The sequence below is a fragment of the Chinchilla lanigera genome, unplaced genomic scaffold, assembly GCF_000276665.1.
Source record: "Chinchilla lanigera isolate Chin_1 unplaced genomic scaffold, ChiLan1.0 scaffold00085, whole genome shotgun sequence".
Lineage (NCBI taxonomy): Eukaryota > Metazoa > Chordata > Mammalia > Rodentia > Chinchillidae > Chinchilla > Chinchilla lanigera.
The window spans coordinates 6,209,565-6,226,392 of NW_004955486.1; the positions used below are offsets into that span (position 1 = coordinate 6,209,565).

The 16,828-nt window shown below is 60.9% G+C and overlaps 1 protein-coding gene across 3 annotated transcripts in view; it reads left to right on the plus strand.

Moving 5' to 3' along the window:
- Acot7 (acyl-CoA thioesterase 7) overlaps positions 1–16,828 on the plus strand; it is a 70,129-nt gene that overhangs the window by 21,463 nt on the left and 31,838 nt on the right. For all 3 annotated transcript variants that reach the window (XM_005404096.2, XM_005404097.2, XM_013504310.1), the window contains exons 3-5: positions 3,550–3,706; positions 7,654–7,745; positions 12,141–12,255. In XM_005404096.2, the coding sequence (XP_005404153.1) occupies positions 3,550–3,706; positions 7,654–7,745; positions 12,141–12,255 (364 nt within the window). The remainder of the gene's footprint in view (positions 1–3,549; positions 3,707–7,653; positions 7,746–12,140; positions 12,256–16,828) is intronic.

Here is a 16,828-nt window from a genome sequence, read left to right on the forward strand (position 1 = left end):
CCGGTCCGGAAACCAGGCTGGGTGAGATCACAGGGCTCGCATTCTCCCATGTTTCAGCCAGGAGGGAGTCTGGCTCCAGGCTTCCCGTGGCTCCAGGGGTCCCCATGCCAGGCCTGGTGGGCACCTCTGGGAGGCCCGGGGGACAGTGCTAGAGGGACTCGGAATTCCCCCCAACACTGACGTGGACCAGTGGGGGCCTGGTCCTGGGCTCCTGTGTCTCCCACCTTCCCCAGAGGCCTGGAGCTGCCCGAGACGCGTCCCTGCCGCCTTGCCCTGCTCTCCCTCCGTCTGCCCCTGGGGTCTGCCTGCCGGGCCCGGCTGCTCCCACCTGACACCTAGGGGCTCCCATCTCAGCCAGCGCCCTCGTCTGACTCTTGCCCTCCTGCTGCATCCCCACCGGCTCCTCTGCACCCTAACTGCAGGTGGGGGCCTTGCTCCTGCTCGTCACCCCTGTCTGGGCCCCAGTGCTCAGCAAGGCTGCAGCGTCCCTGTGTTGGGAGCGGGCACTGCCAGTGATACGCGGAAGCAAGGGTGTGCCTGGTGGTCCGTGGGAGCCGCTTTCCAGTAGAGGACGCCGGCCTTTTCCGCGCTTCGCTTTGCCGGCGGCGCTTGGATGGCTCCAGGGAGTGGTGCTGCCGGACCCAGAGCCACCGTGCCAGACTTGCCCTGCTCAGCGCAGCCCTTGCCTTTCCAGCTTGCTGCCAGTGGGTGGTGCCATTGCCTCGCCGCCGTGCCGGGGCCACCTTCCCTGTTGCTACCTCCTGCTCGCTGTGGCTGGGAGGGGCACAGGTTTGCAGGTCAGAGTGAGTTCCAGAAGTGTCGCTGGCAGGTGGTTTCCTGCCCAGACCCGCTTGCTTTGCTGAGACCATCTGTCTCTGTGATGGCCGGGGCAGTGGCGCTGTCACAGGTCCCCAGCCTGAGTGGGCGAGACCAACCTGGGAGGGTGAGATCCAGGTGCCTGGCGGGGCTCAGAAGAGGCAAGTTCTGGGTTTGGGAAGGGCCAAGGGGTGTCAGGTCGCCAGGGGGACGGGGCTCTCGGGCTAGGGGCGAGCTGTGTGTAGGGGTCTGGGTGGCAGTGGGCAGCTGGTGGGGAGGGTGTAGGGCACACACTAAGGCTCAAGCTGGCGCCTGCCACCCTGTGACTTGGACAGCTTGCCTCCTGCCTCAGCGCTTGTCAGAGGCTCTTGTGAGGACTTGCTGTGAAGGGGGACAGAGCTGGGCGGGCCTCACGGGCTGCCCTACCCACACAGTCCAGGGGCAGCTGGAAGGCCCCGTCCACACTGCCAGCGTCCTGTGAGAGGTGACGGCGTCCAGCACATGGCCATCACGTGCCAATCACTCAGCGCAGAATCGAGGCCCACGCTGTCACTGTGCCTGTGTGGTTTGACTGTGTGATTTGACTGGCAAAGGGGAAAAAAAAATTGATTGTGCTGGGTGTGGTGGCACATGCTTGCAATTGCAGCACTCTAGGAGGCTGAGGCAGGAGAATAACAAGTTCAAGACCCTCATGGGCAACTTAGGGACCTCGTGAGAGCCTGCCTCAAACTGAAAAACAAAAAAGGGCTGGGGATGTAGCTCTGTCAGAGGTTCAAGGTTCAGTCCCAGTACTGTAGGATGACCTGAGGTCCAGAAGCTGTGGGGGTCACCACTGGCCGTTGGGAAGGACTTTGGGAACATATATCAAAATACTCATCCCTTGGACCTAGGAGTTATCCCAAGCACAGAAGTTGTTTATAATAAGTAACAGCAAAGGTTGAACAGATCTTTAATACGAGAGTTCAGTTCTCTTTGGCCATTAAAAGTAACTCAGAGCCGGGCGTGGTGACGCAAGCCTGTAATCCCAGCACTTGGGAAGCTGAAGCAGGAGGATTGTTTCGAGCTCAAGGCCAGCCTGAACTGCATGGCGAGACCCAATCTCCAAAAGACAAAGAAAGGAAAAAAGAAAGTAACTTGGCAGAGTGGGGTCAGGGAACGTAAGGGTCCTTGCGATGCTACCCTGGTTGGCTGGTGTCCCTCCAAGATTCCCCGTGTGAGATCCTGCCGCTCGGGATGATGTTCTCCGGGGCAGCGCTGCAGAGGTGATCCTGTCAGGAGGGTGGGGCTCAGGAAAGGGCTCAGTGCCCTTGTGATGCAAGACCCGGGAGAGTCCTCTCGGCCCTCTGCCGCGTGAGGACAGCTGCCGTGCGCCAGTGATGACAGCAGGCCCTCACCAGACACGAACCTGCCGGCACCTTGATCCTGAACTTTCTCCCCCAGAAATCGTGGGGTTAAATGTCAGTCAGTCCGTGGAATTTTCTCCTAGCAGCCCACATGGGCTCTGCAGGGCGCTGTCCAGGGTGGAGGAAGAGAGGCGGGCGGGGGGCTGGCTGTGCCTGGCACCTTGGAGCCACAGTGCGTGGTCTGGGTCTGCATCTTCTCTGACCCGTGGGGACTGGGTGGCAGGGAACCAGGTGACTGGGGCCACACCTGGTGCCAGGTGCCCCTCTGTTCCTTCCAAGTGTTGAATTGTGGGCGTGTGCTACCGCGCTGATGGAACAGAACTGAAGTCCTAACCGAACCACGATGGCGAAGAGTGCCGTCCTGATGGGCGGGTTATTTTTCCCACGTTGAGTGAGAAAGGTGAGAGTGTGAAAGTGTGCGCACTCAAGTTTGGCCCCGTTATGCAGCCCGGGGTTCGGTCCTGGAGGCCTCGCACAGGCTGTGAAGCAAGGGCCCCGGCAACTGGACAGATGCTCCGTGGAAGGCCGGGGAGGACCCAGCACGGCCTCTCCTTGGAAGGGGAAAGCGGCGCCCTCGCGTCCGGTGCCTCCCGGCTCTGCAGGCGGGCCGTGCGTCTCCTCCGGCTGTCAGGAGGCAGCCGGGCCTCACCCCCAGCGCAGCCCTGGCTCTGGCGCCGCGCGTTCCCGCTTGCCGCTCCGCTGTCAGCAGCCGGCACCGCCCGCACGGTTGGTGTCTTCGTCGCCTTTCGTCGCTGAGACAAGATACCCGATAGCCGCAGTGTAAAGCAGGGGAGGTTTGTGTTCACTCACATTTTTTTTTAACCGTTTCCAATTACTTTCTTTCAATGTGATTTTTTTTTTTTTCTTGGTAGCGGGAATTGAACTCAGGACCTTGTGCTTGCCAGGCAGGCACTTATGCCACTGAGCCATATCCCCGGCCCCCACTCACATTTTTAGCCCATAGGCTGCTGGCTCCAAGGCACAAACAGGATGGCCTGGTGGAGAAAAGGGTGCTTACCACATGGCAACCAGGAGGCAGAGAGAGAAGGGAGGAATCGGGACAAAATCCTTCCCTGGCCGTGCCCTGCCCGCCTCCAGCCAGGCCCCACCTCCTGCAGTGCCGAGCCCATGAAGGGATGAGACCACTGATGGCACAGCGCCCGAGACCCCCCCCAGTTCCAAACACACGCAGCTTTTGGGGGACAGTGTAGAGCTAACTGAAAGTGGGCAACAAAACCGGAGGCCACCGCTGCGGGAGGGGCGTGTCTGGGGCAGGGGCTCACCGTGCTGGTCCGGATGGCTCTGGTGACTGGTGACTCTGATCCCGCAGGAGCGCTGTGTGGCCGCCCTGGCCCGGGTCGAGCGCACCGACTTCTTGTCGCCCATGTGCATTGGCGAGGTGGCTCACGTCAGCGCAGAGATCACCTACACCTCCAAACACTCTGTGGAAGTCCAGGTCAACGTGATGTCCGAAAACATCCTCACAGGTAACTTCCGGGTGCTCCTCACCCAGCCGCCTGCCTGAGGGTGGCCAAACGACAGCTGCTACAATCAGGGTGGCCACAGAGCTGCTCATGTCCGCCGGGGTGGCAGTGCTGGGGCTGCCAGCTGCCTGGGGCAGTGTGGGCATGGCCGGGGCTGCCAGCCCTCTGCCCGTTGCTGTCCCTGCCCTGTCCCTTCTGTGGCATGGAAGCTCTGGCTTTGGCAGGGCCTGCTGCCTGCCCCTGGGAGGACCACATGGTGGGCATGGGCAGAAGCCAGGCTTGGGCGGGAGCTGGCATGCGAACCTCGGCCTGGGTGGGTGCCTCTGCATTTTCCTCTGCTGCAGTAGCCATGGAAACTCCTTCCCTCGGCGCCTCAGGAGAGCAGGGCATTTTCTCACACGCGCACATGCTGCTTTTTATAACCCAGCTGGTGACGGAGCAGGCGGGACCTGTTGCCCCCTCTGGCCGGCTCACAGCCACCTGCAATCCCATGCAGAGCAGAGGCTCGGCCATTCCCTTCCTTTGCTCCCTGCCCCTGGTCATCAGCAGTAGTGGCTCTGCAGACCTTGGGCTTGGGGCTGCCTAAGAGGGCTCAAACCTCCTTCCCCGCAGCACACAGAGTGCAGTAGTCCCTGGAACATCCTGGTGACCTTGGCAGGGCTGGCAGTTAGGGGCTGATCCAGCCGAGCGAAGCTGGTCTCCACAGGTCACGGCCTGCGTGCAGCTGGCACCTCTGTCCTTGGTGACCCTGAGCTGCTGCTGGTCATGGGCTGTGGCACAGGAAGGGCCAGCTGTGCCCACCGTGGCAGTGCAGGTGGCCCCCTTGCGCCCTGGGGTGGTCTGGGCCTTCCTCTCTGGGCCGAGCTGCGATGGCCTTCTCCCCACGGTGCTGGCCACTCTCTGTGGTGCCCCCCGTCCTCATGCTTACCTGTTGCTGAAGGTTGGCGGCATTTTGTCAGCCCCGGCTTTCCCGCTGTGGGGTCTTGGGCCCCAGAGTTGGAGGGTGGGGGCTGCCGCTCCCACTCTGGAGCCGCCCTCTGTATGCTGCAGCCCACAGCGCCCTACAAGTGGCAGCACCCACAGTTGGAGGTGCATGGAGGCGTCCTCGGGCTTCAGAGTGGTCAGACCCTCCTTCCCCACGGCAAAGTCCAGGCTTGGTGTAGGCCTTGACCTCCTCTTCCTGACAGGCTCCACGGCCCAGTGTCCACCCCTGCCTGTGAACTAGCAGACAGGGCCGTAACCAGATGTGTGAGACAGGACCTGTCTTTGAGGCCCCCATACTCTGAAGCTGGCCGTGGTGGCACCTGCCTGTAATCCCAGCCCTCTGGGAGGCTGAGACAGGAAGATCAAGGTTTAGGCCCAGACTGGGTAACTTAGCGAGACCCTGTCTTGAAATAAGCTTTAAAAACAAATAGCTGCTGAGCCCAAGGCCCCGGGTCCACTCCCCCTTGCCCTCTGTAAAGGCTTCCTCACTGTTTGGCGTCAGAGGGGACACCGGGCATCACCCATCCCATGGGTAAGAAAACAGGGATGTGAGGGGCAGAGCTTAGGTTCCCCGCTCTCCACAAACCCAGCCTCCCAGCAGGGCCGGCAGTGCGGCCTTGGAGCCCAGGGGCCTGGCCCCCCACATCCCTTTGCCCAGAGCGGCTGGGTAGGGCTAGGCTTCCGGTCTTGTACTCTGCAGTCGTAGGTTCCGGCTTCTCCTGGGCTGTGTGGGTCTCTGCAGTCTCTGTCTCCACCTCAGACAGACACATGGTGTCCCTCTGCTGTCCTCCAGGCCTGTCTCTGCCCTCCAGTGTCTCTGTCTGCCCGGGAGTCCCCTGGAAAGGGAGCTGTGAGACCTGACCCCCGGTGCTGCCCTGAGCCCATGCGGCACCCCTGAGCGGGCGAGTGCCACTGAGACTGGAGGGACACAGGCTGGGGACAAGGGGAGCATGGACGAGGCAGACTTGTGACACAGTTGGCATGGCAGCTCCACGTCCCTTCTCCTGGAGGGAGGCAGCGGCCCCTCCTGTGCCCCCTCGAGCAGGGTGCCCGCCAGGTAGCTGAGTGGGCACAGGCTGAGCTCTCCCGGCAGACCTGGCTCTGAGGCGCCACTCATTCGTCTCCGCAACCCGTCACAACATTGTGCTAACACGAGGTGACGCTGCCGTCGCTCCGGAGCATAGCTGGGGGCTCTCCAGAGCTAAAAAGAGATGTCAGCGCCGCAGATCTGGCAGTGGTGTTGTAAGCGATGGCGAACGTGCAATTAGCATGTTTGCCTTCTCCTGCTCAGCATGTTCATTTAGGTCTGGCGGGCCACTTGGGTTTCCATGGAAACCTGCTCGGCAGCCTGGCTCCAGCCGAGCCCAGCAGGAAATCTTTATTCCCAAAAGCAAGCTGTCAGATTCACTCTGAGTCAAAGCGCCGTGGAAATATTTTCCCATCGTGTCTGCCTGCGGTCCCCAGGAGGCAGCGCTGACCTGGCGGAGCTGCAGCGGGGCGGAGGCAGGGGTGGCTCTAGGCCCTCCTTTGATTGACACCCCCACCAGACTTGCATCCTGGGGCTGTGGCCAGTGGGAACCTCAGGGAAGCCCGGGGTCCCTGCCGGGAGAGCAGGCTAGAGGCGCTTGGTGGGTCGCGGCCTCCTTGGGGCTCTTGGAAGGGGCCCCACTGCTCCTGCGCCGCCCCCTTGTTTGTCGCTTCCTGTAGTGTCATGAGTCCGCTCTGCACGAGGAATCTCCCAGGCTGCAAAAGCCACCTTTATGGCCATCCTTGCAAACACTCTCAGATAACCTGGTCCTGCAAGGCCTAGGTCTACTCAGAATGGCTCCAAGTTGCTTTGTGACCCCAGGCCAACCCCGTGACCTCTCTGGGCTTTGGGCTTCTGACGATGGACCGGTCAACTCTGGACCCAGAAAACCCCTCTGCCCTGCTTAGTGCCCTAAGGGATGTGTAGGCCACAGCCTGGCTCAGCACTGGGATCCTGGGTTGAGCTTTGAGTGGGCTGGCGGCGAGTCCCGGGGTCAGGTGTGAGGGCCAGGAGGCTCCGTCGGGGCCCTGGTGAGCTGTCGCAGGCCTCTTCCTGTCTTCTCCTGCCCACGTGCTGTCCTTCCTGGGTGTCCCGTCTGCCAGGAGTTCCTGGCAGTGTCAGACAGGTGGACAGGGTTGTCAGGGAACATGTGGGCGCTGGTACCCCAGGGGCTGTGAGTCCACAGGGCTGGCCCAGCTGGGGGACCCCAGACCTGGCAGGGGGCACAGTCTCTGCCTGTTCCATGTCCTGTTCAGGAGGCTCTTAGAGGCTTCTGATGTGTCTTCTTCCTCTCCCTTCCTCTTTCTGCCTCCCTCCCTCCCTCCCTCCCTCCTTCCTTCCCTCTTTCCTTCCTTCTTCCTTCTCTCCTTCTTTCATTCCCTCCTTCCCTCCCTCCCTCCTTCCCTCCCTCCCTCCTTCCCTTCCTCCCTCTTTCCTTCCTTCCTTCCTTCCTTCCTCCCTTTTTCCCTTCCTTCCTCCCTCCTTCCCTCCCTCCCTTCCTTTCTTTTTTTTCTTCTTGTTTTTGAGGCAGAGCCTCACTATGTAGCCTAGGCTGGCCTTCAACTTGCAGTCCTCCTGCTTCAGCTACCTGAGTGCGGGGATTACAGGTGTGTGCCACCTCAACCAGCTCTCAGCGTGTTACCGAGACCAGACTCCTTCCTGTCAGAACACCAGATGTGACCTGTGTTTGGAAGCCGGCTGGCCTGGGACCAGCCAGGCTTACTGCTGCATCTGGCCAGAGTGGCCTGGGTGGGACCCGAGGACAGGGCTGGGGCCTGCACAGCCTGTCTCTGTGGCCCGTGGGGCTCCAGTCCCGCATGCCTGGTGGTGGAGACCCTGGGCCGGGGAAGCTAGAAAGGCCCTTGGAGCTGGGGGCCAGAGGGGCAGGGCCTGGTACATTCCTCCCCAGGCTGCTGCTCACGGCTTTTCTTCCCTTAAGGTGCCAAAAAGCTGACCAACAAGGCTACCCTGTGGTACGTGCCCCTGTCACTGAAGAACGTGGACAAGGTCCTCGAGGTGCCTCCTGTTGTGGTAAGGCTGCCCTGCGCTGGCCCGGGACGGGGGCGGGGGGGGGGGGAGGGAGGCGTCTCCGGGGAGTAGCACGTGGGCTGGGAGGGTCACGCAGTTCTTTCTTGAGGGAACACAATAGGGAGGAGACATCCGTGCCACCGCACTCTGGGAACATGTGTGTCAGCTCCCAGAGCCTGTGGGCGGGCGTCTCTCCGCCCCGGGGACCTGCGTGTCACACTGCTGACCAGAGAGGAGGCTGGCGACAGGATGGGCATGGGTGATGTGTCCTGCCCAGAGCCAGCACCATGAGGCTGCCTGGGCCGGGCCTGGAGAGTAGCATGTGATAACTTAGGTCTGCTGTGGCCTTGCTGTCGCTCCCCCTTGGCCCTGCTGGTGTCACCACTGCCTCTGGGTTTTGCTGGGGACAGAGCCATGGGCAGCTCTGGCGGGCAGGTCTGTGGACACGGCCTGTGCCCCCTCAGGTGGGCACGCTTGGAGATGAGGGCTCACCCTTTCACGAGTGCCCCGGCCTTCCTCCCATGCTCCTGGGCCCCTAGAGATGGGCGGGTGGCTGGGCCGTGGCAGGTCCCACGCGTGCTGCCTCTCAGGCTGGCCGGGGCTGCTCCCTGCAGTGCAGCCGCTCCGCTGTGGAGTGGCTGCCTGTGTTCAGGTCCCAGGCGCTCAGCGTCACGGCCTGCGTTCCCCCCCTGGTGCCCTGTCCTCTCTCGCAGGGCCCCTCCCACGGGTGACAGGCTCGGCTCTGTCCTCCCCACCTGCCTTGTCCTGCACCGGCCTTCACATGGCCTCCTCGGGTCACTGGCGGTCGGTTGGGTTTGGGGCTGTCCTGTCCCTGTGACTTCATTCTTTTTTTTTAGTTTTTTTCTGGTACCGAGAATCGAACTCACGACCTTATGCTTGCCAGGCAGGCACTGTGCCGCTGAGCTAAATCCCCGGCCCCCTATGACTTCATTTTACTCTGTCTGCAAAAACCTGTTTCCAGAAACATTCCCCTCTGAGGCTCCAGTTTTGGGGGACACTGTCTAACCCAGAGGCTGCACCGCACGCCACACCTGCCCCGGCTCCCCGCCGTGGCCAGGATGGAGGTGGCATCGGCTCTCAAGCAGCACTTGCAAGGCTCAGGTCCCAGATGTCGGGGCCACTCCTGGGAAGCTCAGGGAGCGCCTGCCCTGCCCCTGCCCGTCAGCCACGGCCTGCGGAAATGCTCGTACAGTCGCTTGCCTGACCTGACTTGCATATGCTGTGGACTTTGGTCGTGGGCCGCACCTTGGAGACACTCCTGCAAGCCTTTGCTGCCTTTTTGCTCGCCAGGGCCAGGTAGCCAGAGCTGCTGGGCTGTTGGCAGTGGCGAGGGTGTGAGATCAGGGCTCTGTTGGCTTCTGTCACCTTGCTGTGGGTACAGGGCCTCAGCCGCCCTTGCCTGGCCTGCCTGCTGCTCAGGAATGGCGGGAGTCGCAGTAGCTCGTTCCTTTCCTCTGTGTGTGTACCCGAGACAAATGCCAACCTGGCTCTGATAGGGTCGCACATTGGAACGAGGCCACCACGCAAAGAGGGCCGTGGCTGAGGGGCTGCGGACTTCCGGCTGCAGCTGCCGTCAGAGGTTCTGCCCTGCCCTGCAACATGCTGGCGGCTTCAGCCACCGGAACATGGGGTGTCTGTTGTCACGTGGCTGGGGACCCTGGCGAGCATCTTGTCCTCTGGCTCTAGCTGGCGTGTTGTGTGCCAGGGCCTGACTCAGGCTTCCTGTGCTGGCCAGGGTCCTCCTGCTGCTTTCTGCAGGCGGCCATTGCGTGTTGGAGAAAATGCACCTTTCTGTGCCTCTGCGTGCGTAATACACACATCTGTACATGTTATGTGGACAGCACATGTGTGCACTTGGACGTCTTGCACGCATGTGGACCTCTTGGATGTCTGCAGTGCCCTGGAGGAAGCCTGGCTCTGACCGTGGGCAGGGCCTTTGGGTGCGACTTGTCTTCTTGCCCCACTTTCTCCCCTGGCCTGGCGTGGGGCACTGCTCTGCCCGTGCTCAGGAAGCTCCTTGGCCCCTTGACGATTGAAAGAGGCCACCGGGTGGCTGCAGGGCCTCTGGGGGTGGACTCGGTGTTTCCAGGTGTCTGGCCGAGCTCGAGGGAGAGGCTCACAGGCCGTGGTGTGGTTGAGAGTTTGGGCCTCAATGTCCGCTGCTTCAGAGCCAGAGTTCGCTGGGCCTCGGGGCGTCGGGTGCCAGCCCTTCGTCAGGGCTCCCTGTGGTTTGTGCCTGGAGTCACAGGTGCTGTGGGGACAGTGAGGGGCTCGCTACTCTGCGTCTGTGGCATGGGACTCCCCACAGCGCTAGCAGGGGCGTGCAGGACCTCCTCTGCTGGCGGTGGGCTCTTTTCTGGACCTCTCCTCCTTCTGGGGATTGAGCTCAGGGTGTTTGCACTGGGCTGCATCCCCAGCCCTTTTTATTTCTTACAAAATCACCAAGTTACCCAGGCGCGCTCTAACTTGAGATCGTCCTGCCTCAGTCTCCCAGAGTGCTGGGATTGCAAGAGTGCACCACCATGCCTGGGAAACAGAACAAAATAACTTTTCTTTCTGTTTGTGGAGCTGGAAGTGGAACCCAGGCCTCATGCATGCTAGGCCAGCTCCCTCACTGAGCTACACCCCAACGTCTCTTCAGATGCTGATGTTCAGTGATCAGTGACAGGGCAGACGCAGGCCCACAGCCTCTGCCGAGGTTCGTTCCTGTGGATGGTGGGATGTTAGGTGGAGTTTGTTCGTGTGGGAAAGGTTGAGTTACTGTCTGTAGCTTCAGGGCTCCCTCCAGCAGTGTTCTTTTGATGCTTGGGTCCCTTCCCGGCCTCCGCTGAGGAAGGGTTTTCTAGCTGGACGAGGGGTGGGATAAAGGAAGGGTGCTGAGACCCTGTGAGGTCTTGGAGTTAAGCCCCAAAGAGGTGCATCGGGAGGTTTGGCAGTGGCTTATAAAGAGAAGCAGAAATACAGAGGATGAGGGTGCAGCATGTACATGTGCCAACCTCTCAGGCTGAATATATTCGTTATATATTGTGAATATGTACTAAGGAGAAAAAGAACACAAAGTTATCTAATAAAAAATGGCTTAGAAGGGAGGTCTGAAACTATCACCGAGGAAATTGCGCAGCCCGAGGGGCTGCAGGGGCAGAGGAGCCCTAGGCTCAGGCGGGATGGCGCAGAAGGAGAAGGTGACAGGTGGGGACTAGCCAGTAGTCGGTGCAGAGGATGGGCCATGGGAAAGGGTCTGGCTCTGGTGGTGCAGAGAGAGGGGGCCCCTGGGGGAGGGGGACCAAGGACCCAAGACCCAGCTGGGGCAGCGCACAGCACCGCAGCGCGCAGAGGGTCCCAGGTGGAGGCAGGTGTGAGTCCTCCACATGGGCCAGGGGTCAGTGGACACAAGAGGTGGTGAGCAAACCACCGTTCTTCCATCAGAGAAACCCGGCATCCCCCGTTGTGTGCAGGGCTGAGGAGGCTTGGTTTGCGCGACCAATTTTACCTTCACGTTTATTTTTAACTTCCTGGGTCAAAGCCCCTGTGCCCCATCGGAAGAGCCGCGGGGTGGTTTGCGCCCGGCCCCCTGCAGAGCAGCAGCAGGCCTGGCAGGCGGGGCCCACAGGGGCTGCCTGAGCTCTGCAGTTTTCTTTTCAGGACTGGCCCAGGTGCGAAGGGAGGTAGACGAGGGTCAGCAGTGTGGTGTTGTTTTCTTGGTGAAAATGGGGACAAGCTGAATTCAGGCCAGAAACGATGGGTCAGTTACGGAGGCGATGTCACATCCATGCAGTGAAATCGTGACTAGTGAAGCAGGGCGATGGGGGAGTGCACCAAGGGTGGCGGGGGTGAAATCTCGCGCCCACGGCCGGAGGGAGCGCGACTGCGTATTTTAGCTCCTGGTTTCCTCCGCGGCCGGAGGGCTCCCAAGGCAGAAACAGGAGGGCAGAGGGGCCCGGGGGAGGGAAAGCCTCTCCACCCAAGACAGCCAGGAAGGGGTAGGGGACACCAGGAGACAAGAATACAACTTCCAGGTCACACGCCAGTGACCTCCTCCATCCCGGCCCCGCCTACGAAGAGCGCATTCAGCTCCAAGCACATCCGATGCATCTGCTGGTGAGCGTCGTGCCCCACGATCCAGTCATCTCCCACACGCGAGACCTCGGGGGGACATTTTAGATCTGCACTGCAGCAGGTCCTAACCACACACCCGGCTCGGCTTACCTTGGGAGGAGGCCGGCCTGAGATTTGTGTCTGCTCTGTGTTCTGGTTACTTATTCAGTGTCACCAGTACAAAAGCACAGGCCCAGTCACAAGCTGGTGACACAGGGCCCCTGATTGTGGGAGCCGCGCCTTGCCCGTCACGGGCCTGACCCTGCGTCTGGTTTCCCACAGTACACCCGGCAGGAGCAGGAGGAGGAGGGCCGGAAGCGGTATGAAGCCCAGAAACTGGAGCGCATGGAGACCAAGTGGAGAAACGGGGACATCGTGCAGCCCGTCCTGAACCCAGGTGAGTGTGCAGCTGCGGAGGGTTGATGGTCACCCATGGTGCACGCCGTCCTGGTTCCCGGTGCTGTGTGCTGCCCCCTGGAGCCAGGCTCCTTGTCCTGAGGTTCCCTCACCCCTGCCCCAGTCAGGCTGTCCCCTCTGAGCACCCCGGGTGATAGCCAGAAGGCAGCATAGCACCTCTCCAAGTCCCGAGGGGCACCACTGTGTGAGGGCCTCCCTGGTCTAGGAGGGGGACCCTTGCCTAGCACAAAAGGGAGGAGGCTTTTTTTTAGTCCTGGGGAAAACCAGGGCCTTATCATGCTAGGCAAGCGCTCTATCCCTGAGCCACATCCCCAGCCCTTTTTATTTGATTTTGACATGGGGTCTTGCTAAACTGCCCAGGAGGCCTTAAACTTGGGATCCTCCTGTCTCAGCCTCCAAAGTAGCTGGGATTACAGGCCTGTGCCATTGTGGCTAGTGGGCAGTAGCTTTCTCAGTGCTGATTCTTCCCCGGCTCTGTCACACGGAGCCCTCACCTGAGTGTGATCACCGAAGTCAGCTGTGTGGGGACAGTTGTCAGCCGTGCGGGCTCCATGTAGGTTTGGATCTTTCTTCATTGCATCTTCCTACTGGGCTCTCCTGAAAGGGCCAAGCAAATCCCAAATGAGTAGGTCCGGGATGTTTTCCTGCAGATACAGGGCAGGCCTCTGGGGGGCGTGTGTCCCACCAGGAGCGTCCTGAGGCTTTGGGACGATCTGACACCCGCCCCCCGCCACCGCTGCTGTCTTCCTGGTAACAGGTACCCCCCCCTTCCCCTGCACACACACCGATCACGTGGGACACTCCTTGGGCTTCTCTCTCCCCCTGGGATGGCCCGGCCCCCTCGTGATGCCTGCGTGTTCTGTGCTGGGTTCCATGTGGCCATGTCCCCCGGAGCCCTGTGTCCCGGGATGTAGGGGTGTTCCGAGGATCTGATGGGGCTTTTGCCCGATTCTGGCTGTGCCTCAGCAGCTGTCTTGACGCTGCCTCCACGCTTTCCTTGAGGCTTTCCCTGCGCATTGCTGTCAGCAGCCCGCGTGCCGTGCACCACACCCTGGGCGCTGCCTGGGCCTCCACACCCCCCAGCCTGGGCCTGGGTTGGGGGTGCAGGCCAGCAGGGAGATGGGGCGTGAGGGCGAGTGTGATGTGAGAAGGGGCTGCTGGCTGAGTGCCCAGTGTCCCTGGAAGGAGGCTGGCAGGGCAGATGGTGTCCCAGTCCCTGGCCCTGCGAACGGACCTCACGTAGGGGGCCCCTGCAGGTGTGATGGGATCACGGACCTGCAGCTGCGGGGCTCTTGATGGTTACCCCGTGCCCTGCATCGTGCTTGCTGGCCTGGCTGTGGCTCTGAGCAGCAGGAGACCGGGGTGGGAAGACCTGCAGACTGGCTCCATACTGGCCGTCAGAAATGAATATTACTCAGCAATTTGAATTTGCTTAAATTCCTTTCTTCAGGAGATGCTCTTCCACTTGCTGTCCTCTGTTTGATTTTAAATCTGATACGTGCTTCTCAGAATCCATTTTTCTTCAGCCATGCTAGTGAAGGCTGACATTCTAAATCTCAAGGATTCCGAGCAGATCTTCTGGTGCCTTATTCGTGTGTGTGGCTTTCCTGTGTCCTCCTGGGCTGACGGGAGAGAGAGGCGGGGTCTTAGGCATTTCCTGTGGAGCTGCACGTCCGTTCGCAGTCTTGGAGAACATGCACCTTTCTGACTCCACTTTCCTGGTGGCACCTGGCTGGGCCCCTCCGCCTTGGCTCCAGGGTGCCCTCCCTCCGGGTGTGCCCACGTGGGACCGACGGGGCTTCATGGCGTGGCCGCCACTCGAGAAGGGTGTGTGCCTGCTCAGCCCCCTTCTGTGGGATACCACCGCAGCCCAACCCCACCTGCAACTGAAGCCTGAACCAGCCCCCCTTGGTTGCCTAGCAATATCCTGGAGCCACCTTGGCTTGCAAGTGACTTGGGGAGGGTCTGCGAGCTCATTCAGAGCCGGTTTCCCTTACTGACTCCATCTGATGAGAGGACAGTTTCCAGAGCACTGGGATTCAAGGCCAGGGGCTGCCCAGCTTCAGTGGGGCGGGGCTGTGACCACGCAAGCCTGGGCTGTCACGTTCACAGGCTGCTTCATCCCGCCTGGGACTGCGGTGACGCCCGCCGCTGAGCCCGCCCCCAGGGAGTCCTCAGTAGGGCATTTCCCCCGGGGCTTGGCCCTGGGTCTGAGGGGCCTCCCCAGTGCCTCTGGCCACCTGTGCAGCCGTGACCCTGGGGACAGGCGTGGTTCAGGGAAGATGAAGAAGGAAGGCCCTGGAGTTGGACGGCTTTGTTTGAATCCCAGCTCTGCTGCCTCTGATCCCTGAACCTCCCTGTGCTCAGTTTCCTTGACGGGACTGGGGAGGAGGGGCCGCCGAGATCGCAGATCTGTTGAGACGGATGCTGTGTGTGGGACACAGAATAAGTAACTCCTGTCCCACAGTCCAGTCAGCGTTTCCTAGCAGAGTGGGTTTCCTCCAGCGGCGGGGGCTGTGAGCCAAGTGAAAATAAATACAGCCCGATCTGCCCAGCCCTCTGGGACTTAGTTATGGCCTAGGGAAGGACTGTGAGAATTTTGCCACAAGTTCTAAGTGCATTAAACTATTCGTGGCTTCCACACTATTTTTAGATAGCATAGGACAGTGTGGGCATCTCTTTAACCAGGGAGCTGTAGATTTTTGTGTGCAATTTTCAGTTAAGTTTGGTTGGGCAGGGAGAGTGCTAGGGATCAACCTGAGGGGTGTCACGGATGCTGGGTACATACTCTGCCACCGAGCTGCACCCTAAGTTTGAAATTTAAAAAAAAATTCTTTTATCATCGTCCACCTGCAGGGCTCTTAGCTAGTAAAGCAGGTCCTGAGGCTGAGCTGAAGTGGAGCATTAGACTTCCAGTCCTGTTCTAGAACAGTCCTTTCCCGCCCTCACAGGGGAACACCAAGCAAGCCAGGGCTGCACTGGAGGCCTTGGTGTCTGGGCCAGCTACTTCTCAGGTTCGAGCCAAAGGGAGGCGGTGCTAGGAAGTCAGTGTTGGTGGCCAGGGTGACTCTGGGGTTGGGACTTGCTCAGAGCATCGGTGGCCCCTGAGCGCCGTCCTCTACCCTATCCCCCGGGCTGGCAGCAGGTGCGGCCCTGGCCAGCCGCTTCTCCCTTAGCAGTGGGGGTTCGAGCGATCGTTCTACTACCAAGGAAATTGCAGTGGGAGCCAGGGAGGCTGAAGGAGCCCAGAGAGGCAGGGTCCTGGCCTACTACTGAGGAGACCCCAGGGGTGACCTGCCTCGGGCCCACGCTCGCTGCTCTTCCCAAGTCTGCCAAGGGGTGGAATTACCCTGAGGCCCAGGACAGCCCGGGAGGCCTCTGGAGTGGCATCAGCGGCAGCATTTCTTCCCTGGGACGAAGCCGTATGTCACCTGGGCTCACGGCCGGATGTAGCCTAGCCCAGGAGCTGTCCCTGGAGTGGTCCAGGCAGGGAGAAAGGACTGTGGAGCGGCTGACAGCCATACACGGTAGCAGGAGGACGGTGGGTGGGGATCTTGGAGGCTGAATGGTGGGAGGCTGAGATCCCTTCCAGGGCCAGGGCCAGGGCCTGGTTCTGGACACGCCTGAGCAGTGCCTGAGCGTCCCTTCCTGTCCCGGAGGCTCCCCCACCTCCGCTCCCCGTCCTTGAGTTCAGAGCCAGAGCCTCGTCGCCCCAGATGGAGCTTCCAGAGCGATGTGCTGGGCGTGCGGTAGATGCTGAAGGCCCGGCTCGTCCACATTCTGCTTTTCCTGCTTCACGACTGCTTCTGGCAGCTGCGCCCTTGGGAGCTGTGCGTGGGCTGTGCTCGGGTCTCGGCGCGTCCTGGGCCCTCATGCTGGGCCTGAGCTCGGGAACTCGCTGCCTCGCTTCCGCCGGCCTCCCTGGGCCGTGGGCGTCCTCCTCTCCCTGTCTGCTCGTCTCCCTGTCTGCTCGTCTCCCTTCTGTGTCATGGTGTCTTCTTAGCAAGACTGCAGCCATGTTGCATTAGGCCCCAGCTGAGGACCTCGTTTTAAATTCACTCGCTACCTCATTAAAGGCCCTGTCTCAGCGGACGCAGCGGCACACGCCTATAATCGTAGCTACTCAGGAGACAGAGGCAGAAAGTTCACAAGTTTGAGTCCAGCCTGGGCTACTTAGGGAGATCCTGTCTCAAGAAAACATTCAAGCAGGGCTGGGGGTGTAGCTTATCACTCCGTGTTTGAACCCTAGGTCCTCAGACTCTAGAATCAAACCTGAAGACCCACGTGTGTATACACCACACTGAGGTGCTAAGAGCTGGCCCCAGGAGTTGTGAGGGGACATGATTCAGCCCTAGCATGGAGGAGCATGGGCGTCTCTGAAGTGGCGCTGACTCTTAGGAGACCCCAGGGGTGACCTGCCTCGGGCCCACCCTCCATCCCACCAGCCCCCGTGCTGCTGAGACCTGTGTGAAAGCCACGGCTCTGCGTCTGAACAAGCTTGTCCTGTGGCCGGCTGGGGCCCTGCCAGGGAGTGGACGGGACCGGGCACCCCT